Here is a 24181-nt window from a genome sequence, read left to right on the forward strand (position 1 = left end):
AAGGAGGGTGTCTCCTTCGCCCAGCATCAGCTCTGCATCCAGGGCTGGGCCTGATTTTGCCTGGGAAAGGAACCCAGGATGTGAGCCCAGTTGGAAATCATGGTCATAGTTCCCGAGTACCAGCCTGTTTTGGGTGCTTTCTGTAGGGGTCCCTGAGGCGGTAGCCAGAGCACTTAGGGACACATGTATACAGACTTGCACATCAGCCAGACCTGAGATCCAGTCCCAGCTCTGCCACTTACTGGCTGTGTGACATCACTTAGGGCCAGTGATGTCACTTTTCTGAGCCTCAGTTTCCTCGTCTGCAGAGTGGCGCTAGAAAGGAGCCTCACCAGAAGAGCATGTTGTCACAGCTAAATGAAGTACCACACAAAACACATATGGCTCCCGGCTCCTGAGAGGTGACTGAGAGGGTGTCACCCAGTCACTAAGGTCATTCTGAATTCACCCCAGTTTCATCTTAGTACATATTTTAATGTTTATGCCTTCTAAGTAAATAAGAAAAACCCAGCACTCACTCTTACATTTTTCTAGACTGTCAGATAGCTCTTCTCTTCCTTCTCCCCTCTCCGTGTATGCCTTACCCACAGTAGCGACCGTCTCTGTTGCCCATGGCATGTGAGCCTTTGCTTCTGGCCAGATAAATCTGTTGTGTTTGGTTATGTGAACTGGTGTGTTGCAAATTCATCCCGAATAAGAGGTGCCTGGGTAATCCTCTGGGTGCACACAGTTGGCATCAGGGCTCTGGCCGCAGGATGCTGCATATACCCTGTGGTTCACAGAGAGCACCCACCCACCATGTGCCCAGGTGTGCCCAAGTGGATGCCCCCATTTACAGATAAGGCACCTGAGCTCTGACAAGTGAAATGAACTTGCCCAGGTCATCCAGTTCGGAAGAGTGGATTTGAACCCAGGCCAATTTGATGCTGAAACACAGTGGTGGGGGGCGTGGGGGTGGAGGGGGCAGACATCACCAAGCTGTTACCAGGGCCAGGTCGCATCAGCCAGAATGCTGGGGTGAGGGTTTGTACTTGCCCAGGCACTGGGGAGCCATGCAGGGTGTGAACGGGGGTGGCGGGGAAAGGGGGCTCAGACACACCTATAGGCTTCCGTCTTTGTTCTAGATACTGGATATCATGTGGGAATGAATTGGGAGGGGAGGGTGGAGGCAGGATGGCTGGTACAGTCACCTGGGTGAGCCGTGCTGGGGTGTGGACCAGAGTAGTGGGCGGATGTAAAAGATGTTTAAGAGGTGGCATTTCCCTGGCTTAGCAGATGGCTGGATGCAGGGACCAGGGAGGAAGGAACAGGTTTCTGGCTCAAGCATCCAGGTGGAAGGTGGGAGGTCAGTGGCCGGGGAGTCCAACCAGCAGAAGTGGCACCACAGTTCCCCAAGTGAATAGCCCTGTGCTGCACCGTTGGCTGGGCCATGTGAATGGTTGCGCAGGGCAGTTTCTGTGGACAGAGTGGAGACCATAGGCAGACTTGGAGGGGTGGTGTATACTCTGGAAACAGCAAGCATCTGCTGAGCCAGATGAAGGGGAGGAAGAGAAGGAGATCTAGAAGTAGAAATGGGAGTTTCTGGGGGTCCCTTCATTCAAACCCATGGGGTGGTGATTCATTCTGGAACAGGTGAGTTTGGGGATGTTTTGATCCCAAGGCTCCACACTTGGGGCACACGAGTGACTTTCAGAGCTGTAGGGTTTGTCTGACATTGCTACCTTGTGTTGGAGATGGATGGGTCACTTCTTTCTAGAAGAGGCGGCAGTTCTGACTGCAGCCGAGCCCAGGCTTGGTGCCCTCTGGCACGGTGGGGGCAATTACACCTCCTTGCCCCCTTGCAGTGGGAGCAGGGGTGTTCCAGGAGGTGTGCTCTGCAGGTTATACACCTGGACATGGACAACAGAGAGGAGGGGCCTGTCCAGGGCAAAATCTGCCCTAGAACCTCAGGAGACTGGAGTGTTGGGGGAGGAATGTCAGGAAGGCCCCACCCTAGCATGTACCCCGTGGGGTGCAGACCCTGCGGAAGCATCATTACACCCTTGGGTCACCATAGCATTGCCTTAAGGCCCATCCTCCACCCGCCTCAAGCAAACAGAGACCCAAAGCCCGGATGTGCCCGTTGACTCCATTTCTGTTACAATAAGACCCATGTTTCCATTCTGGCAGCGTCTGTACCCCATGACACAGCAGTGGTGGGGCACCTCTCTCTGCTGTTCCCCCAGACCCCACACAGTCAGTGCATGGGGCCCCTTCAAGCCATTCCCATCCCAAAAGGCAGCCTCACTCTCTTTGGAGGTGCCCAAAGGGTACTCCACGGGCTTGGCGTGGAAAGAGTTTTAGGGCCACACCAATCAATGGCAAACACATCAACCAGGGCCTCCTGTTCTTTACTTCTGGGGTCAGTAAAACCTGCCCCACAGGGGTGTCCTCCCTCAGGGCAAGACACCACCACCACCACGATAATAGTGACAACATTGACGTCCTGCGTGACATGCAGATATGCACATTGCCCCACTGCCACAACTCTGTGAGCTGCTTCCTCGCATCTTCATTTTACGGAGAAAGAAACTGAGCCACAGAGACGGCACTGACTTGCCAAGATTACAGAGCCATCTGCTTTCCAAGTTTGAACCCTTCACCCCAGCCTCTGACACACCAGACCGTGGAGGGCATTGAATGCCAGGCTAAGGGGGTTGACCGGATGTCAGAAGGCACAACGAGCCCTGGAGGGTCCTGAGCAGGGGTGACCTGGTTAGATTTACAATTTAAAAATGGACTCATAAAGCATTAGAGCTGGAGGGGTCTTGGGGGCTGTCTGGTGAAGCTGCCGCTGTAACGCAGCAGAGAAGGACTCATGAGAAACTCAGGTGCCCCAGCTCTAGGATTCCAGACCAGGCCCTTCCACCACTGTGTGAGCCCTGTCAGGTCCTGGCTTCCCAGGGTACAGATGAGGGGCTTGGTGGGGGAGCACATCTGTCCAGGGCACCTGTTCCTTGGAGGTGGAGCCAGGACAGCACTGAGATAACTCCGCATCACAGGAGGCGCTGGGGCACCTGCCCCTCCAGACTGTTCCCCAGTCCCCAGCCTGCTCCAGGCCCCAGGAGCAGGCTGACACCCCTTTGATAGGCCTGAGCCCACGGGCTGGAGAGCCCAGGGTGTGTTGAGAAGGTTAGTCTGGATGTCAGGCTGGAGGAAGAAGATGGGGAGTGAGGTGAGGGGTTAAAGAGTGAGAAGTAGAAACAGGACTCTGGGGGTACTTGAGAGCCCACCATGCCCAGCGGGACATCACACACACACGCATACACACACACCCTTCCAACTCCGCAGAGGGCCAGCAGGCCCAGGAGTTGCCACCCCAGGCAGAATGCCACTCCACTACTTACCTGCTCTGTGATCCTAAATAGTAGCTACAATGACGGTATTGAGCAAGCACCTGGTACCAAGGGAAGCACTTACTGTGCAGTCCTCACAGCCACCCTCTGAGGTTGGTAGAACTCACCCAGTTTTACGATGAGGAAACAGGCTCAAAGAATTGAAGGGACTCATTTCGGATCACTCACGAGTGGAGCAGCCAAGACACAAACCCTGGTCGTCCCACACCAGGGTCCATGTCTGTAACTGTTGTGCTGATTCCCCCGAGCCTCAGCTCCTGTCAGTGGGAGAGATACTTGCCCCGAGGGCTGTGGAGAGGGTACTCGATCATGCTAGAGACATTACCAGGCCTAGCAGAGTGAGCGCACAGGTGCTGAACCCACGAGCATTCCCGTCCTCTTCTCTCTGCCTCTGTTAGCCCATCTCTGGGGTTGTTAAAGGGGAAGGATCGCGGGGACCTTGGCAAGCAGCTGCAGGCAGAGCCCATTTCCCCTCAAGGCCCTGGCATGCCTGGGATGCTGGCTCTGCTGCGGGCGTTGCTCTGCCAGGTGTACCTGTAACATCCTCATCCCAGACCTGTCCTGATGGGGCAGTTGCTACCCCACCTGCTGCTACCTCTGGTTCTACCTTGAGGGATGGGTCCCCCATCATGGTGCTCTGGCCAGCTGCTTGTTATACCCCAGCCTGGGACTCAGCTCTGTTAAGTTCCAGTGGGGTAGGGGTGGGCAGGACGAGCTGGGCCGATATACACAGGCATGGCATAGGCACAGCGCACATGCGCAGGTGTGGGGTACCTTGATGAACACGAGGGAGGCGTGTGCACCCCTAGGCTCCAGAACCCCTATTCTTTTTTTTTTAATATAAATTATTAATTTATTTATTTTTGGCTGCGTTGGGTCTTTGTTGCTGCGCACGGGCTTTTCTTTAGTTTTGGCGAGCGGGGGCTACTCTTCATTGCGGTGTGCGTGCTTCTTATCGCGGTGGCTTCTCGTTGCGAAGCATAGGCTCTAGGTGCGCAGGCTTCAGTAGTTGTGGCACACAGGCTCAGTAGTTGTGGTGCATGGGCTTAGTTGCTCCATGGCATGTGGGATCTTCCCAGACCAGGGATTGAACCCGTGTCCACTGCATTGGCAGGTGGATTCTTAACCACTGCGCCACCAGGGAAGTCCCCAGAACCCCTATTCTTAACCACCATTGGATCACATTTCTCACTCACCCTTTGCCCCATAAGTGAGCTGCTAGCTCTGCCCGCAAGGAACTCCCAAACCCTTAGCCTGGAGGCATGGAGAAAGGGCAAAGGATGTGCAGTGAAAACCTCAGGGTGTGACCAAGGAGGAGCAGGAGGTTGGGAGAGGCTTCTCCAAGGAGGTAGTGCTTGGGCACCATGAGTAGATGTCTGCCAAGTGAGTGAAGGAAGGAAAGGCGTTCCATTCCAAGGGAACAGCTCCAGCAGGCCTGGGGGCATTCAAGTTCCCAACACGTTCGGGGTCTGATCACTCCCGTGTGGCTACAGCATAACGTGTGGGGTGTATGCAGATGGGAGAGGCGTCCAGCCGTGCTGGAAGACCGCGAACACCAAGCTGCAGATCGTGAAAAGTGTCTGGATTGAATTGTCAGCGAACTGGAAGGGAAAGTGTCCCAGGAGGGGCACAGCCCGAACAAAGGCATGGGGGTGGGGGCAACGGTGCTGAGACGGACGGCTGGCCAGGTAGGCGCACAGACCGGGTGGGGAGATGATATACGGATCTCCAGAGTCGGATGGACCCTCCAAAGTCAGGAATGGCACGCGGCACCTGAGGGGTTATTGCCCCTCCGCCTCAGATGTCCACCCTCCCGGCTCGGGCCAGAGAGGAACAAAGGGACCGGCTGGGAGCCGAGGGGCAGCCTGCTCTTCAGCCGCTGCCCCACCTCACTGTGGGTGAACCTGGCACCGGCCTTGCAGGAGAGCAAGGGGGGGTGTGGCTTGTGGCCTGTTTATTCCCCAGACAGGATTTCCTTCTGGTTTTGATGCACGGAAGAGGCATAACATCTGGAAATAGGAAGCAGAACAGCTTCTAAAACCCAGCTGCGGACAGCTTGCCTTGGACCAGCCCCAGCAGAGCACGGCCCACAGTTGTGGCCGGGTCTTCAAGGGAGAGGCTCCAGGAGAGCCCGCCCCAGACCGTTGTCTCTGGGTCCTTGTTCTGACGTCTGCCCTGGCCTGAGGGATGGAACCAATGGCTCATGAGAGGAAACCCAGCCTCCTCTGATCTCTTCTTCCTCAAGGGTCACCTCCCCCTGCCCCACTGCCATGGGAAGGCAGCAGGCACAGAGTAGCCACCTGGGCTTTGGCCCCAGATGTGGCCTGCATCTTGTCCCAACACTGTGATCGCCCCTGGAAGCCTCTGTCTCTGAGGTGGGGACATTGAGGCCGCACACGTCCCGGTTGTCACGTGGTTAAACAGCCAGCGCCACAGCTGGATGGATGGAGCCGGTGTAGCTCCTCCTCCTGCCCACAGCGAGCGCCGTGGGAATGGCGGCCAGTCACACCAGGACTAGGGCGTGCTCAGCAGGCAGTGTTTGAAGGATTTTGAAGGCTGAAGGGGGTTGGATGCGCTGTTACGAGATAGGACATTCTTTGCTGAGTGCCTTTCTAGTACAAAGGCTTGAGATTGCCTGGAGGACCCCTGCTGTTTCAAGCCTCTGGTGGGGAGTCAAGAGGGGCTGGAACGTGTGGCGGGCTGAGTGTTTGAATGCCAGGCCCGCAGGACTTCAGGCGGAAGCAACAGGGTCCCTTTCCTACACCAGAGGCTCCTGGGGTAGCTGTGTAGAGAGTAGGGAGGGAGGAGTTTGAAGTTAGAGGATTCTGGGGAGAGAGATGGGAGCTGGGCCGAGGCTGCTGGGATCAGCACTGTATTTGTTGCTCTCTGCTCATCTCCACCCTGACCAGGGGCATCACATGTCTGTGCTGTACCTACTGAATGCCCACTGCCTGGCATGGGGCCTAGTGCATACTTGATGGATGTTAAACAGATAAACAGCCAAATGATAAACCAGAGACACTGCGTTTACAAATGTGGTCATTGTTCTGACAGCAATCAGCATTGATGCTGTGTTCCAGGTGGGCAAAGCCCTTTGACAGTCAGCCTCCTACCCCTTGGGACCTTCATATCAGCCCTGAGTGGTGGCCACATAGTCTTAAGTTTGTAGGCAAGGAAATAAGGCACAGGGAGGTCAAGGGCAGTGCCCAAAGCCTCACTGGGACAGAGCCCGACTCATAGCCAGGCCTTGGATTCCAAATCCAGGGCTGTCTGCAATAGATGTATACCTACATCCTGCCCATTCAGGGCAGTGCTGCCATTAGAGCAGCACGTCATTTCCAGATGCCGATGGAGGGCAAACCTGTTGAGATCCAGAGTTGGAAAGACCACTTTTTTCTCAAGCCCTAGTGGCCATTTGTAAGTCAGGGGTGTATTTTTTTCTGGACCTACCAGGGCTTCCCAGATAGAGTTTGGGTCCTGAGCACTTCATGGGAAGCTGAACTGGGGCAGCTGGAGGCCTCGGGCAGGGTCAGGGGGTTGGGGGGGAGAGGATGCTGGGGCCCACTTCCAGGCTGGGCGGTGGGCCTTCCGGGGGCTGCAGAGCACCCCTCACCAGCCTTTCCTGCAGTTTGAGGGCTGCAGCAAGGCCTTCTCGAGGCTGGAGAACCTCAAGATCCACCTGCGGAGCCACACGGGCGAGAAGCCATACCTGTGCCAGCACCCGGGCTGTCAGAAGGCCTTCAGCAACTCCAGCGACCGCGCCAAGCACCAGCGCACCCACCTTGACACGGTAGGCCCAAGGGCAGAGGCCGAGGGTGGGGTTGGAGGACGCGCACTCTGCCCCCACTTGCCTAATGCAGGGCAGCAGGCGGCTCCAGGCAGAAACCCTGCCTGCATCCTTGAGCCCTGTTGACATTTTGAGCAGGACGATTCTTTGTGGGGAGAGGGAAGTACTGTCAGTATAGGATGTTTAGCAGTATCCCTGGCCTCTATCCATTAGACAGGAGCGATTTCCTACTTCCCAGTTATGACAACCAAAAATGTCCTTCAACGTTGCCAAAAATCCTGGGGAGGAGGAATTAAACTCTCCCCTAGTTGAGAACCACTGCTTTAGCCCAAGGGTACCGGCCCAGGCACTAGTGTGGGCCCCACTGAAAGGGTGAGCTCACATCCTGCATCCTATCCCCAGGCCTGTCAGTCACCCCCAGAGCAGGTCCTCCCTGCTCTTCCCACCCACTCCCTCCATGGAGACAGGCCAGAGGCTCTCCAGGGCCATTCTGTATCTCCCCGGCACGGTGGGTGAGGAGTTGAGGTGAGCAGGGCCTAAGACTCCAGGCCCCTGGAATAGTGGCCTGGGCCCCAGATGCTCTTGTGTCCACCTCCTTTCCCTTGTTTGTGCCAATGTGATAACCTGCAGCTCCATCATGGCATCGGTCCAAGCATTCTCTCCTGTGCATACAGACCTCAGCGGTTAGCAGAGCACTTCCTAGAACATCGTCTCCCACGATCTCACAATGACCCTGCCAGTCGGGGGGGTCACTAGCCCATTTGACAGATGAGGGAAGCAGGGCTCTGGCCACTTCACTACTCAGCTGGAAGGTGGCAGAGCTGACTCAGCACTGGGCCTCACCCCAGTCTCATAGGGCCTATGTGATAGGATGTACCCAGCCTGGGAGGCCCCCAGCCCTCATGTGCAGCAGGAGACGGGTCCGTAGCCAGATTCCACGTCTGGGCCACTGGCCTGTGTCTCTGCATTTTGTGCAAATGTTTGGGGAACTCTGCTGGTCGGGGACTGGGAGACCTGAGTGGCCGTCCAGCCCAGCCCATCCAGTATACAGACATACAGGTGAAGAAACAGAGGCCCAGGAGGGCGACTGACCCCTCCAGGGTAAGTTGGAAGCCACATAACAATAGAGGTCAGAGCTAGAGGCCCTCTGGGGTTTTATAGCTGGGAAAACCAAGACCCAGAAAAGATGGGGGAAATGGGTAGCAGAAAATAGCAGGAAGTCAGGTTTTGGGGCCAGGCCCAGGCCCTGGGCAGAATGTTCTACACATCTCCCCTGTCCCCTAATATCACACACACTGTCCGTCAGTTTAATCCTAGTGACAAACCACAAGGTATAGGGGCCTATCCCCATCTTGCAAACAAAGAAACTGAAAGTCAGAGATGAAGTCATTGATTGTGACACAGCTGGTAAGTGGCGGAGCTGGGATGCCACCCAGTCTGCCTGACCCCAAGTCTGCTGCCCCTTGCTGGAAAAGGGGAGAAGAGCCGAGGGGAGAGGGTGGGAAGGGAGAGCCCTCCCGCCAACCTGAGCCTGACCGCTGTCCCCACCCCGCCCCTCTCAGGCTCACTGTCACGGGAGTTGGGGACATGAAGTGAAGAAGTATCTTCTTCCCAAATCCCTCTGCCTTTGTTACCTCCTCACATGCCCAGCCCTTGGGGCCCTTGGCACCTGTCCCAACCCTGAGAGGCATGGCTTGTGCCCCAGCACCCTGGTTACATCTCCCAGAGGCCACAAGGCAGCCTCAACAGCACCAGGCCTCTCTGTACCCCGCTCCCCCCGGGCGACGTCCCTCCAGCATCTCGGGGTCACCTACCCTGACTCATACCCTTCCTCCCTTCCCCTTACTGCACTTCCTGGACCCAGCCCCAAAGCAACATGCCTCTGGCCCCAACTTGGTGTGTGAACAGAGCTCCGAGGGCTGGGTCGGGTCAGGCCCAGAATGAGCCCGCAGGGTTGTCTCAGGCCTGCATCTCCTCAGAAGGTCCTGGTCAAGCCCGGGAGGTGCAACCACCAAGCGCAGCCCCCGCGTACTCCAGCCCCATGGAGACATGTAGGCGGACCCCCCCGTGGCTAGTTTGCTTTCCCAGCGCCCGAGGCTCAGGCCCACTGGGTCAACCCCATGCAGGCTGGGCCTTGTTTTCCAGAGAGGACCCAGTCGTGTCCCCAGCTCCCCTCTGGCACCAGAGAACATGGGATTCTCTCCGTGGGCAGGAAAGCAGTGGGACAGACTGGAGACAACCGGCCTGGGTTCTAACCCTGGCCCTCCACCTGGTCCCAGAGGTCCCAGGACCACCACCCATCCTCTCTGGCCTCAGTTTCCTCAAACATCTACCTCGCATGAGAGGGATAGGGGATCAACTGAGGTGACAAATGTGGAGCCCAGAAACAGGATCTGCACAGCAAACTTGAGTCCCTCCTTTCTTGACCTATGACTCACTGACTGAATGCTGACTACATCCTGCCATGTCCCAGGCACTCCATGTGGGGTTCATGTCCCGACTGCCACAGACCATCCTGCCCTGGCCTCCATTTCCTTATAGGGAAGAAGGGGGTGATAATCTCTCCTTTGCCCACTTCCCTGGACCCTTCAGGGCTGCAGAAGAGAGGGGGCACCCTAGCAGAGTGTCATGGGCGCTCCACTCACGGTGAGATCTTGGGCAAAGCATCAGCCTCGATACCCTCATCGGCAAAGTGTGGATGCTTCTCACGGGGTGGGTGTGAGACTGAAAGGAGATCGTGGGTGGCCAGCCCCGAGCACAGGCCTGCACTGTGGGGACTCAGCAGGTGAGGAGCTGTCTTGAGCACAGATCAGGAGGGCTCTGTGAGGTGCTCCATGCTCACAGCACGGCCGTGAGCGTCCTGCTATTAATGAGGCTTTGGAGCTGGTGTGGTGACTCCAGGCCCGGGGCTTGGCTTCTGCTTGGGACAGCCACAGGGTTTCCTGAGGGCTCATGAGGGAGCTGGGCCAGAGGAATGTTCTACACACGTCAGGCTCTGGAAAAACAAACACAGAGATGGGCCTTGTGCCCTCTTTCCAGGCGAGGGTGCCTGCACACACGGAGCTCTGTTTGTTTGCTTTTTGACAAAAGCGTGTGGATTTGTATCAGCATCCCCAGGGGACTGGGCCTGGGGCAGGGCAGGGTAGGGCCCATGAGAGAAAGTGTGTGTGTGTGTGTGTGTGTGTGCACATGCACGCACGCGTGCGTATGTTGGGGTAGGGAGCAGGCCTGTGTGAGAGGGACCCTGTAGCGTGTCGGTCTGTGTCTGTGTCTCTGTGTGGTTGTGTGGGGACAGGTCTGAGGCCTGCCTTCCACCCTCCCGCCCATACCTTCCTTTCAACAAGGCAAGCCTCTCACTGCTCTGTCTCTCTCTTTTTGCTCTCCTCCGTTTCTTTAACCTGGCAACTCTCCGTGGCAGCACCAAGGTATGGCCGTCTCTTTCTGCTTCTCCCTCCCCATGAGGTCCAGCAGGGCTGACTCGCCTTGAGGTTCGGGGGGCAGTTCCAGTGGGCGTGTCTGACGGGGACATAGGCATCACCTCCAAACGTCCCCTCCCCATGACGTCCCCTGCAGTCGCTGGAGGCCAGAAGGCCCCGAGAAATTGGAGCCACTAGATGTGTTCAAAAAGGGCGCCTTAGGGACTTCAAGTAGCAGCTGGAGTCCGCAAGCAAGGTCTTGTGGAGGGCCCTACAGAGAGCTCAGAATTCAGTTAGAGCCACAGGGTCCCTGCCCTGGGTCAGACCCTGAGGCCTGAGATGAATCAGAAGGGAGCCTCCCCTGAGGAAAACTCACCACTGAACAGATCCAGCAGTGCAGGTGGACAGCACTGCCCGTGGAAGCTCGGGAGGTGGCAGTGGGAAGAAGACTCGAGGAAAGGTTGGAGAGGAGGTGACGAGGGCTGGGCGGTGGGTGTGCAGGGGCAGGGGGAGGGGTGAGGACTCAAGCAGGGCCCAAGTCACAAAGGGCCTTCAGTGCCCGGACGTGGGCTGTATCCAAGGGCACCAGGGAGCCAAGGGGGGTTAGAAGGTGAGAGCATGGCCAGGCCTGTGAGAAAGGCCCTCTGGCTGTGAGTGTGAGGGGAGGTTGGAGGCACAGAGAGCAGGGTGGGGTCTGGACAGGAACCAGGGGAGGCGGTGGGCATGCATTCGTTCTAGAGGAGGGATGGGGCTCTGAGGGGAAGGGACGCAAAGGGCACAGATGGAGGCACAGCCTCCCAGGGCTGTGTCTGAGATCCAGTTCCCTCTGGTCTCCTGTGACTGTTGGGTCAAGGACCTGTGATTCTGGACCCATGGCAAGTTTTGGTCAGTTGCTCCCAGCCCGGGCCCTGCCACTGTGCAGGTTGGCTCCATGTTTGCGCCCGCCTTGCCCTGCGCTGTCGCCCTCTCCCCCTCTCCCCCTCTCCCCCTCTCCCTGCCCCCATCCCCCTCCTCCAAGGCAACAACCTCACTTTACTCATTCTCCACTTGCTGCTTCTCTGCAGCCATGAGCCCCAAAGGGTATATTTTCTCCGAGCTAGTATTGGAGCTGAAAGAAAGAATCCTTAGGACTCAGTTGGCCCCATTATGCAGAGGAGAAAAGTGAGACTCAGAGAGGGGAGGCGACTTACCCGAGGTCCCAGCATGAGGGTAGAATGGAGACACAAACCCCCTCCTTCACTGCCAGGCCAGGCACCTTCCCCGCACCCATCGGCAGGCCTGGCTGAGTCAGACCCCTCCTGGCCCAGGACACAGAGGGAGGGACAGGGTGTGAGCCTGCAGCCGCCCCTTGCCCAGTCGCCCCCCCCCCCCACTGCAGGCCATGCAGCGGTACCTCGGGCCTGGCAGGTGGACCCTCACTCACCCCACCTCTGCCCTCTGATGTTACAGAAGCCATACGCCTGCCAGATCCCTGGCTGCTCCAAGCGCTACACAGACCCCAGCTCCCTCCGCAAGCACGTGAAGGCCCATTCAGCCAAAGAGCAGCAGGTGCGTAAGAAGGTAAGAGGGCTCCGTTCCAGGCCCGTCTCTGCAGATGCCCCCACCCGGCCTCCCGGCCGCCCGTCCAGCATCAAGGCAGGTACAAGCCACACTGCTTGCGTGCATTCAGCCTTCCACATCCAAGGGTGCCTCTGTCCCTTGCCCTCCATCTGCCTCCCACCAGCCCAAGTGTCCAGACAGTCCCCGACTTACGACGGTTTGACTTATGATGGTTCAACAATTGTTCAACTTTACGATGGTATTTTTACAAATTCAGTAAAAGCATACTTCGAATTTTGAATTTTGATCGTTTTCCAGGCCTGCGATGTGCAGTAGATCCTCTCTTGTGATGCTGGGCAGCGGCAGTGGCCACAGCTCCCAGTCAGCTGCACAGCCACAAGAGTGAACAGCTGATATGCTAACAGCCATTCTGTTCCCAGGCCTCCGTTCTGTTTTTCACTTCCAGGACAGTATCCAATATGTTATATGAGCTATTCAACACTTTATTATAAGATAGGCTTTGTGTTCGTGTAATTGTTCTGAGCACATTTAAGGTAGGTGAGGCTAAGCTATGGTGTTTGGTAGGTTAGGTGTATTAAATGCATTTTTGACTTGTGATATTTTCAACTTACAATGGGTTATTGGGGACGTGATCCCATTATAAGCTGAGGAAGATCTGTACTTCCTCACCCTCGGCCAGTGGACATTTATCCACCCACAGACTGTCCACCAGCTCCTCTCTCATCCATCTGCCCACTGGCCATGGCTTGTTTATAAATATTTGATGTTAAGCGTCAAGGATGGAAAAGTACAAAACCATGGTCCCCACCTTCAATGGAGACCTGGCAGTGAGAGACAGACATAAAGGGATATGACAAAGACTGCAGTAAACGTGTGCAGAGAAGAGTCAGGGCACAGAGAAGGGGCTCTAGCCCGTCAGGGTGGGAATGGGAGGGTCGTGGAAGAAGTGACATGGGGCCGGGGGTGGGGGCAGTGGTGTGCGCTCTGGCCAGCCTGCGGGCTCACCGCTACTAGCCTCATGGCCTCGGGCATGTGTCTTAGCGCATTTGTTCCTCATGTCCTCAGCTGTCAGATGGGGCAGAGAGGACTTGCTTTAAAGGGTTGTCATGAGGATTAAATGAGTAAATCTATGTCAAGGGTTTTGAACAACACTTGGCCAAAGTAAAAGTTCAGAACAGAAGTCGGTGGGTGTTGTCATTAAGTCTTGAAGAAGCAGTAAGCGTTGGGCCGGTGAAGACGGTGCGCAAGAGAGGAACTGAAGCTTAAATCACTATGCGAGGACCGGTGGGCCCTCTACCTGTCTCGGAGCTGAGCAGCAAGCCACACAAAGGGGAGGTGGAATGACAGGGCGACAGGACAGCCCAAAGCCCTGCAGAGGAGTCTGGGCTGTCCTGAGGACAGGGGGTGCCATCGAGGGGTTATAAGCAAAAAAGGGACATGTCACCCTGAAAGATGGCTCTGGGGCCTAGTGGAGAATGAATGGGTCGAGGTGGTTGGAGGGACATTCAAGGCAGGGAGGCCACTGCTGGGGAGCAGGGGAGACAGTGGGGGCTGACCTGGGGCAAGGTGGGAGGGGATTGGGTTTGGCGACTGCTGGGCTGGGCAGTGGGGGGACTGGCAGAAGGAGCATCAGTGTCAGACGTTTGGGGGCAGGATGGACGGACGGATGGTGGTCCCCTTCACCGGGAAAGAGAATCTAAGAAAGAAGCAGGTTTGGAGAAGAAAGCAGCAGGTTCTGTTTTGGACAGGCAGTGTGTGAGCCGCTGGGTTTAACCCACATCTCCTGGGGACCACCGGGGCCACGGGTGCTTGAGTGCCAGGGAGGGTGTGGGGGGAAGAGAAACACCAGGGGCCAATCTGGGGACATGAGCATGACAGAGGAGGACAGAGGGGGGAAGAGCCCATTGATTTGTTCGGCGAGATTTATGGAGCAGCTCCTGTCCTCCAGGCACTGTTCTCAGAACTGTGGATACGGCGTGAATAAAGCAGAGAAAGGCCTAGAGGCTGGAGAAATAGACTGTTGTAGTCTGTGGGATGGGTGTATACAGAGATGAGGTGCTAGAAGCAAGCAGGCCTCAGTGGCAAAGACAATGAGGAGGGGACAGACAGGCTTGGGATCCCCTGGAAGCAGTAGAGCAAAGAAGGGACATGTTCACAGCATGGGCCACGAGCTCACCATGAACACATGTTCACCCTGAGAAAGGAGAGACGAGCCTGGTGCTTCACAGACTGTATCTCATCTAGTCCTCACTATAACCCTCAGTATAACTAGGAAGTGGGCAATTTTCCCCCCATTTTACAGATGTGGAAACTGAGGCTCAGAGAGGTAACAAATCTCCCCAGAGTTGTTCAGTGTGGGAGTGACAGTGCCAGACCCATCTGCTTCCAGGGCCAAGCTCTCTCCAGTGCTCTCAGCTTGAAGGGCTTGGTCAGCGACAGGGAATGGCCCAGGCTCCACGCCAGGGGGGCTTCTGTCCCAAGCGGACTGGTGCCCAAGGGCCAGAATCCTGCCCTGGTTTTCCCAGGCCCTGTGCTTGGCTTGCATTGAGCCCCAGGGACCTGGGGCCGCAGATCTGCAAACTTCCCAACAATAAGCGTCCATTAAAAGCCATCGGGGATGATGTATCTTTCTGGGTAAAGCGACCCTTGTATTATGACAGCTCTTTGGCAGCCCTGCTGCGTTTCAGAGAGAATTAGAAATGCTTTTCTTCCTTAATTCTCCTCTCCCGCTGCTCCTAATCCGATCGACATTGCGGTCTGTAAGAACATGCCTTGGCCCTCTTTTGCCAGAAACTTAACTTACATGGAAAACAGCTGCTGGGTCAGGGAGCCGAGAGCCCATCGGGAGGCTGGGCATGCCTTCCCCAAGCCTGGGTGCTGGCCTAGCTGGCCTGAGCGGGTAGAAAAACCCTCAGGGCTGACTCCCAGCTGCTGTGTGACATGCGACAAGGCTCTTGCCTTCTCTGAGTCGGTTTTGTCCCAGATAAAATGAGGGTTTGGACAAGTCAATCTTCAGGACTCTGATGGTGGTCAGCTTTGGGATTTCCCTGGGAGAAGGGACCCTCCCATCCTGGTGCATGCCACCACCACCCCATTGCCCGAGGGCCCCAACCAGCCCCTCCCTGTGCCCATCTGGCCCCATCTGGAGACGTGAAGATGGTCTGAGGTGTCGAGCTCAAGTCTGTCTTTAGGGACAGCTGAGGGCGGTTGGCCAAAGACTTGCCCACCCAAGCATACTCTTAACCAACACCCTCAAGGCCAGGTATCGACCCAGCGAGCCCACTGTCATATGAGCCTGGGGGACTCCGCCAGTGGAGCCAGCCAGCCCTTGACACAGCACCTTCAACAAGCGTTCATGCCCATCCTCTCCTCACTTCTCACAGCAGCCTGGCCTGAGGGGTATTGTTGCTTATTACGGGCAGGGGAGGGGAGAGCCAGAGAGGAGACACTTAACTGCACGTGCCCCCTGTATCTTACTCCATGGCATCAGTCACCCCGGCAGCAGCCCCGAAAATGGGCCTCACAGAGCTCCAGCTACCTGGAAGGCCCCAGCTGCTGCACTTTGATGCCTTCTCGGCGTCTGTGCCGAGGCCACCCCTCCTGCGGGCACTCCCAGCCAGAGACCGAGCCCGGCAGGCCCTGCGGGGATGTGAGACCAGACCCCTTCCTGGGAGACTTGGACCCCCCTGACTCCCAGCAGACTTTGGTTCCCTGAGGACTCCCTGGTACCTAGGCTCCCAGTCGAGGAAGCTTCCTCTCCCTCCCTCCTTCCCTTGGTCTGACGGCTCTCCCAGCCTGCCCAGCTCTCCCTGTTTTCTCTCACACAGGCACTCTCCCTATTAAAACCCTTGCATGTTCAATCTTCCCTTAGCACCTGCTTCTCAGCCCTGAACTAACACAACCTTAGCTGTGTACATAATTAGCTCCATTTGACAGTTGAGGAAACTGAGGTACAGTGAGGGAGGGGTCGTGCCCTGGGACCACTGTCCTTCCTGCCCTGTTCCCTAAAGCAAGGGTTGCCCGTGGGCAGGTGGTCTTGCGCTAACACTCTCTCTCTCTCTGCTCACTCCCCAGCTGCACATGTGCCCTGATGCTGAGGCCGATGTCCTGACCGAGTGTCTGGCCCTACAGCAGCTCCACGCATCCACACAGCTGGCTGCCAGCAATGGGAAGGGTGGCCGCACCCTGAGCCAGGAGCTGCTCCCAGGTACGCAAACAGGGAGGCAGGGCTAGGCGCACAGCATGGAGGGGCCCCTTCCTGTACCCAGCCCTCCAGGAGGATGGCCAGGCTCTCTGGGCAGCGGGGACCATGTGGGCATGACCTGCTGGAGGGCACCCACTCCTTGGGCCTTACTGACTCTGCAGCTTATCTGACCAGGTGTATGTTCCTTCACACTCCTCTGTGGCTCCCCACTGCCCTTGGGATGAAGCCCAGGCTCCTCCCAGCTGGGCCTCCCAGGCTTCATGGGGCCTAGGCACTCCTGGCGGCCTCCTGCCTCAACCGTGGCACGTTGGATGCAGTTCCCGAACACCCCATGCTCCCTCTTGCCTCTAAACCACTGTACACACTGTGCCAGCCTCCACTCCCCTCCCCTTCACGAAGACAGCTCCTGCACTTCCTTCAGGACCTGCCTCAGGGCTCAGGCCTGGACCCCAACTTAAAGTCCCATGTACTCCCCACCACAACTCCTTGCTTCAGAGGAGAAAACCGAGGCTCTGAGAGGGTGGGCAGCTTGGCCATAATCAGTTCCAGCTCATCATAAGATAGGGCCCGCCAAACCCCTGGAACCCGGCAGCCTATCCATCCGGACACTCAGAGCCTCTCTGGTCCAGCCGAGGCAGGCTGTGTGTCCCTCCCAGCTGCCGCGGGCCATGGAGCAGGTCTCAGGCCCTGGCAGGGATTCCTAGATGCTTGGGAATCCAGCCCAGAAAAGGGCAGTGTGGCCTGTGGATTCCAGCTGATAATACTTGTGCTCTACCCGCTCCCCAACCCCCGAAGAAACCACAGTATCAGAGCAGAAAGCTTTTCCCACCCTTCGGGATTTCTTGAATTACCCCAACCATTTTAAACATTTTTTATTTTCTAGTTTTTTAAAATTCTCCCCCCACAGCCTTAGAGTTGCAGCAAATTTAAAACTGTGTCAAAGCACTTTACCAAACAACCTCAGGAAGAGAAGGTGTTTCCCCTTTCTCTAGGTAGCCCTTCACAGGGTCTGTGCTCATACAGGTCCACAAAGGTGAGGACACCCCAGGAGGATGGGTCCATGGAGGAGGGACCACACCCACCTCCCTCCAGCTAGGGGGCCCATCTGCCATGGCTGCTTCCCTAGGGATGACCTAGTCTAAGGATAAAGGTTTGCATCTCAAGTGCCAGCTGCCTGTGGCTGGAGCTGTGTGTTGAGAAGGATTCTGAGGCTCAGCAGGAAAGAGGGCTGGGACTGATTAATAATGGCTACTCTGGGGTCGAGGTCCTGCAGCTGCATCATTTTTACCCTGGGAAGACTCAGGTCTGGGCAGGAAAAGGACTGACCCAAGGTCATCCAGAAAAGTCAGCAGATCCAGTCTGTAAGCCTGTTCTCCCAGATGCTATCCCAGGGCTTGTCCCAGGGACAGCAGTCGGAACCAGCAACAACCATCTCTTGAGCACCTGCTTGGGCCGGTCACTTTACAAGCATCATCTCATCCAGTCGCCAGTGAGCCCGTGCTGCAGATGAGAAGTGAAGTCACTGAGGCAGCATCGTGGGCGGGACGGGCACTGGGGTAATACCAAGCCTGCCCAGGGCTGCTCCGACAATGCGTGAGGGGTGTCTCCCCTGCCCTGAGCCTCAGTTCCCCGCCCCGTCCCACACCTGCTGTGGCAACAAATGGGACTGTGGATGTGATTCCTTACATGAACCCATGTGACTGAGAATTTTATCATTATTTTTGTGTCTCGTGGTGAAGGAGAAGAGTAACTATTTACTCATCCATCTCCTAATAATGCAACAGCCAACATTTATCGAATGTGTGTTGCCAGGAGCCGTTCTAGAGCCTATACGTATGTGTGTTAACTAACATAGTCCTCACGCCAGCCTCAGAAAGTACACGCGCGTATGCTTTTTCTTTTCCAGATGAGGAAACTGAGGCCTTGAGAGCTTAAGTAACTTTCCGCTGAGGTTCCACAACCAGTAAATGGCAGAAGCCAATTTCAACCCAGGCCATCTGGCTGCAGCCTGTGCCCTTAACCAAACCGTCTGCTGCCTCCCTGCTGCCAGTGCTACACCTCGCCATACTGAGCACCTACTGTGTGCCAGGCTCTGTTCTAGTCCCTGTCCTTGAGCTGCTTCCAGCACAGTGGGGAGAAAAGGACCAGCCTGGGTCCCCCTGGGATTCGGCCGTCAGGCTCTTCTGCAGACCCTACAGCAGATAGATGCCTGAGGCACGGTTGGGAACAGATGTTGGGGCCAGAGGTTAAGTGCTCACGGCTGGTGATTGATGACACTGCTTTACAGGCTGAAGTGGTATGTTCTGGGGAGAGAACGGGCGGGCCCCACGTCCACATACTCAGCCGCCTACCGTGTGTTCATCCTCAGGGGGCTGTACAGAGAGGGACCTGGCCCAGGCAGGGCAAAGGCAGGGGGAGCGGCACAGATTCGATGAGTGTGGACAGAAGAGTCCAGAACAGAGGGGTGAGGTTAGGGAGAGGCTGGTGAGGGCGGCCTCAAATCTTCATTTGTCTGACTCTAGGAAGCTCCCTCTAGCTTGTCTCTCACCAGGGAGGACCAGCTCTCTTTACAGGAAACCCCTGGCAGGCCTCCCTCAGCTGACCCTGGTAACGTGATGGGCAGTAGGACATGAGAAGCACGAGGTCAGCACGGCTGAGGGAGAGGGAACAGGATTTATCAGGATTCTAGGCCTTCCCAGCTGTCAGACTCCCAAATGGGTTCAAGAAGGCGGGTGCGGAGGTGCCGTAGAGAGCGGTGAGCGGAGCAGGCCGTGAGCAGTGCTGAGCCAGGCCCCATCCACAGAAACCCGCTCCTGTGCCTTCCTGACCAAGCTGGGAGGGATGTATGGCTGAAGGAGACGGCCGATGGATGTTGCCCATGGGAACAGAGGTCCCCGAGACGGAGCGGGAGGGACTGGGGCTGAGAGGCAGAGGCTCCCGAGAGCCCATTCAGAGCCTGGGTCTCACAGCCGGCCCACAGTGAAGCCTGGACCAGAGCCCCCTAGCCAGACATCCAGGCTGCAGCCTGAGCTGGAGCCCCAGGCCATTTCCTGGGCCTGGCTCTAAATGGACTTTCTCTTGGTATCACTTGGGAGGCCTGATTAGCTGCCCATTGCATGACTTGGGACAAATCACTGAAGTTCTTAAGACTGAGTTTCTTCATCTTAAAATGAGATCATATTATCTGCCCGATTGACAGTTGCTGAGATGCTTAAACTTGATACTGTGGAAAAAGAGCTTGACGTATAGTATATTCTTAATTAACTGTTGTTTATAACAGATTAGAATTTCACCTAATGTAACCCTTCCATAGGACGTCTGTTGCTCTAACTCCTGGCCAGGGGTTGCAAACTGTTTGGTCTACAACCTGTGTGGTGCCACAGTCCCCTACCGTAAACCCTGCCAGTTCATTTACTTTGCTCCCTGCCATGCCACCTAAGGCATTGAGCTTGCAATCCCTGCCATAGTCCTGCTCAGTTCCTGGTAGTAGTTCCCTGACTTGCAGGCCTGGGATGGACTAGCCTTAGAACCACCTAAGAAGGTAAAAGTTCCTCCTTTACTGCATCCATGAAAAGAGTGTGGTGTGTTCTCAGATGGTCCTCATGAGGTGCTAAGAACATTGGGTCTGGATCCACGATGACCAGAGTGATATTCGAAATGTAACAGCTGACAGAGTGGACACTGCATCAGTGCAGCTCGGGGCACAGCCCCCAGGTCCACAGAGTCCTCCCAGGGCATCAACTTGATGAACTGATTTCTGGGAAAATGATGTCAATTTCTATTAATATTCAAATAAACATGGCCAGATTAAAGAAGGGGTGCAAAATTGGCCTCATTGTTTTTTTCAGATGAAATAGGGAATGTCAAAACTTGCAGCCTTTGCTGTGACCTTCTCAGGCTCTAGTCCCAGAGTTGGGGTTCGTTCTCCCCTCTAATTGGGGTTCCTTGGTGAAGGCATTTGGGAAGCAGTGGCCTCAGTAACTACTCTCAGACCCTCAGTTGGGACCCTGGACTGACTAGTGTCCCCCATTTGATTCATTAGCCCACCTGTCTTCTTAATAAGGGTAAGACCCTTGAGAGTAAAAGGTGATAAAAGGTGGTACCACCCTGCAGGTGTCTTCTAGAGGTTTAGAATCTGAGACTAGATCATGGCTGACACCTCTCCTCGGTCAGGACCCTTGTGCAGTGTACGGCCTACACAGCCATCTGTGGTATCCCTTCTCCCAAGTCTCCCAGGCCAGCCTGCCATCCAGCTAGCATAGTCATCCTCTCTCTAGAACCCCTCACAGCAGACATCCCGGCGCTGCTTGCACATCTCTGGGATTGGGTAGTTAATTTTCTCCAAAGGCAGCCTGTGACCCTACAGCAGCTCTGCCTATTAGAAGGAACGGCCAGGCCTGGAGCTAGAGTCTGCTTCTCTCAAACTTCTCTTCATTCCAGGGTCTCTGTCTACGGGGGCTACACAGAGCAAGCCCCTTCTTTCCCAGAACAGCCCCAGAGGTTTGAGGCAGCCTGCTCCATTCAACACCCCTCTGCCCCAGTAAGCACACATGTGCACACACACAGCCCGACCACCCCTGCCTCTGACAGCCCCTGTCAGTCCACCTCTGCTCTCAGCACAGACCTCAGCCCCGCACACAGCCCTTCAGCTACAGCATGAACAGAGCAGAGTGGGGCCATCATCTCCCCCGTTTGGGCCCCTAACCTTCTATGAATACAGCTTCGCTGGTTTCTCTTCTTGTCTTTCTCTCTCCGCAGGCACACAGCTTCTGGGGCATCCACAGCCATCTCTAGGGAGTGGCCGAAGCCCAGTGATATTTGTTTGCTTCCCTGCAGGCGTGTATCCTGGCTCCATCACCCCCCATAACGGGCTCGCATCAAGCATCCTGCCCCCTATGCACGATGTCCCTTCCAGGCACCACCCACTGGACGCCACCACCAGTTCCCACCACCATCTGTCCCCTCTGCCCACGGCTGAGAGCACCAGGGATGGGTATGTACAGAAAGCCAGTCCTCCTCCGGGACAGCAGGTGGGCACCTGCACGGGCAGCAGGTGAGGGCAGGCGTCCCGCACACTCAGTGGTTGTTACTAATAATGAAAACAGCCAGCATTTACGCAGCACCTACAGGCACTGCGCTCTGTACCAAATACTCGCCGTGCACGATTTCCTCAGTGCCTCACAGTAACCCTACCAGGTGGATGATAGCAGTACGGGGCTTCTCGGTGCCTCACCTCGTGCCCCTTCCACTCCCTGGGGGGGCGGCCCTGGGAAGATGCTGCATCCCCACCCGACCCTGCATTCTGGGCTTCCACAGCCAGGCCTCCTTGGGAGCCTCACCCTGACTTCTCTTTGGCTTGCACCGTGTATTTGGTGAGCAGACTGCCCACTGCCCACTCCAGAGTGGCCCGCCTGGTCTCGTCCCCACTTCTGGCCGATGCAGCTGTGACTGTTGGCCGGCCCGCCAGGGCTGTCCAGAAGCCCTTTCTGCAGGATCACTGCAGGGAGGGGGCCTCTTTCTGCATTCAGGGTGGTTCCCACTGTGGCCATTTAATTGGCTGGAAACGAGGAATGTGCTAATTGCTGGCCCCTAATGCTTCAGAAATCTGTTTTCCTTGCAAGTGGGCAGAGGGAAGCCTCACAGCCCTACCGCCTGCCCTCCCTGCCACTTTTGCTTGATCAAAACTTGTCCCCCAAGTTTGACTTGATCAAACTCATCCCCCAAGGCCTGGTCCCATCACCTTCCTCCCCCCCTGCCCCTCCTTCTCAAGGCTGCAGCCGTGGCCTGCCTGTGCGTGGGGCCACCAGCCTGAGTACATTACCAAATTCGCTGTCCAGGGCTCCTCTTGCTACTCCCTCATCCGTTCATTCAGTGTCCAGTTATTGAGCCCCTGATGAGGGCAGGGCCCTGGGCCTGGTGCTGGGGCCACTGATGCCCCCAGCCAGCCCTGGTGAAGCTCCCTGTGATAGACCTACAGGGATTGAGGACACAGGGCAAGTGCCCTCAGGGAAGAAAGCAGAAGGGGCTGTGGAAGCCCAGAGAAGAACCCAGTGTGGTGGGGGAGGATGTCAGGGAAGGCTTCCTGGAGGTGGTGTTAAGCCGGGCCTCCAAGGTTAAGTAGGAGCTGGCCGAATGGAGAGATTGGGAGGAAGGAGCAGCCAGAGCGTGGGCAGGTGTGGCGAGAGCTTGGTGTGTTCTGAGAAGCCTGAACCTTCGTGTGGGGTGATAGGCTCAGGAGAGCGGTCACCAGGGCCAGATCATGGGGCCTGTAACAGGACTCTGTCTGAAGGGTGTTGAGCAGTGAGCAGGTCAGGTTTGGGGATGAGAAGACACAGCCTGCAGTGTGGGGCTGGACTGCATCGTCCAAGGTGGGTGGATGGCAGCCTGAGCCAGCACCTGTGGGAGAGAGGAGGAACGCTCAGAAGACATGAGTGCCATGGAATGAGCAGGACTTGAGGACACTCTGGCTGGGTGGGGAGAGGAGGGCTGGTCAGAGATGAACCCCTTGGTGAGCAGGGTAGACTGGCTATGAGTAGGGGAAGAGCCACAAAGAGGCAGCATGATGGAGTGCAAAGGGGGACCCAGAAAACCAAGCCCTCCCCGAGCCTCAGTTTCTTCTTCTGTAAAATGGGCATTAAAATACTCTCCTCTAGGAAGGTGGTGAGGATCAGCTACACATGCCTGACATTGTATGTGTCACCCGGTACAGGTTCCTTGGACACTACCCCCCTGTCCCCCACCCACTGGCTCAGTCCACCTGTTCACCCACAGCCAGCCCCAAAACATCGCCAACCAAAGAAAAATAAACCAGAGTCCTTTCCCCTCTCAGGCCTGTGCACTCTGCTCCACCTCATTCGTCACCTCCCTGCCGCCTGCATAAGTGCCCATCAAGAATTCCTGCAGCGAGAGGCAGAGTGATGACAGGACAGAGACAGGACCCCAGGCCCGCTCGGTCACCCGTACCTGCAGGAGCAACGGGCAAGCCATCCCCACCAGCCAGGTGCCCAGGCTCCCCTGGGCTGCCCGAGAGAAAGGCCCTCACGCCTGACACCAGGCCCAAGCCCAGCTTGAATGGGTTTCTTTTTTCAGCCCCTGAGAAGAGGCGAGGAAGGGGGGAAGGCCTTCAGCCTCCCCTTCCTGCCAAAGTCAACATGGAAGGCCACTCGCAGCTCCCTGGTGGTTTGCTGGGACGTTAAATAGCTTGACAGAATTATCTGATTCACTCAAAAATATGCTAAGAGGGCCTGACTTCATGACCAGATTTGTTTACCCTGGCTCAGAGAAGACGCTCAATAGGGTGGTTTTTTCTCCCCGGCCCTGTACGAGGTATGAAGCCCTAGTCTGCCAGGCCAGTGAGGTTTTATATTAATTTTTATAGGTTCCAATTGAAGCAAAAATATTTGATTTAGGGATCATTTGCATGACTCAGAAGAGGAGCTCCAGATGATCTTTTTTCCTTTTAAAGGGTTCAGGTAGAGCAGTATAACCTCAACCTTCACATCTGCTGAGGGGAGAGTCGTGTTCTGTTTAATTTCACTGGCTGTGAAGGTGGCAAATGGGAATTTATGGCAGGTTTGAGACAGGAGAAACAAACTTTGAAAATGCATGTTTTTTCCCCTTCGGATCTGGTTCTCCTTAAGTCTGCAGTGCTGTTAATCTCTGGATTTTGTAGCTGAGTGATTCAGAAGCCCATTTGTTAGTATTTATCAGCTGTTTGCTATGTGCCAGGCCCGGTGCTAAGCAGGGAGTAACTGAGAGGACCAGGCCTGGCCCTCCCCGCAGGGGCTCCCAGGGGAGGGGACTGACAGGAAGTCGGGGA

General features: G+C 56.2%; 1 protein-coding gene across 1 annotated transcript in view; it reads left to right on the forward strand.

The window, feature by feature from the left end:
• The window catches only part of GLIS1 (GLIS family zinc finger 1), a 227066-nt gene that overhangs the window by 197091 nt on the left and 5794 nt on the right, over positions 1–24181 (forward strand). The window contains exons 5-8 of the mRNA XM_029229158.1: positions 7024–7185; positions 12048–12158; positions 16233–16365; positions 21199–21355. Coding sequence (XP_029084991.1) covers positions 7024–7185; positions 12048–12158; positions 16233–16365; positions 21199–21355 — 563 coding nt within the window. The remainder of the gene's footprint in view (positions 1–7023; positions 7186–12047; positions 12159–16232; positions 16366–21198; positions 21356–24181) is intronic.

This window comes from Monodon monoceros, unplaced genomic scaffold, assembly GCF_005190385.1.
Source record: "Monodon monoceros isolate NGI ecotype Baffin Bay Population unplaced genomic scaffold, NGI_Narwhal_1 Super_Scaffold_18, whole genome shotgun sequence".
In the NCBI taxonomy this organism is placed as follows: domain Eukaryota; kingdom Metazoa; phylum Chordata; class Mammalia; order Artiodactyla; family Monodontidae; genus Monodon; species Monodon monoceros.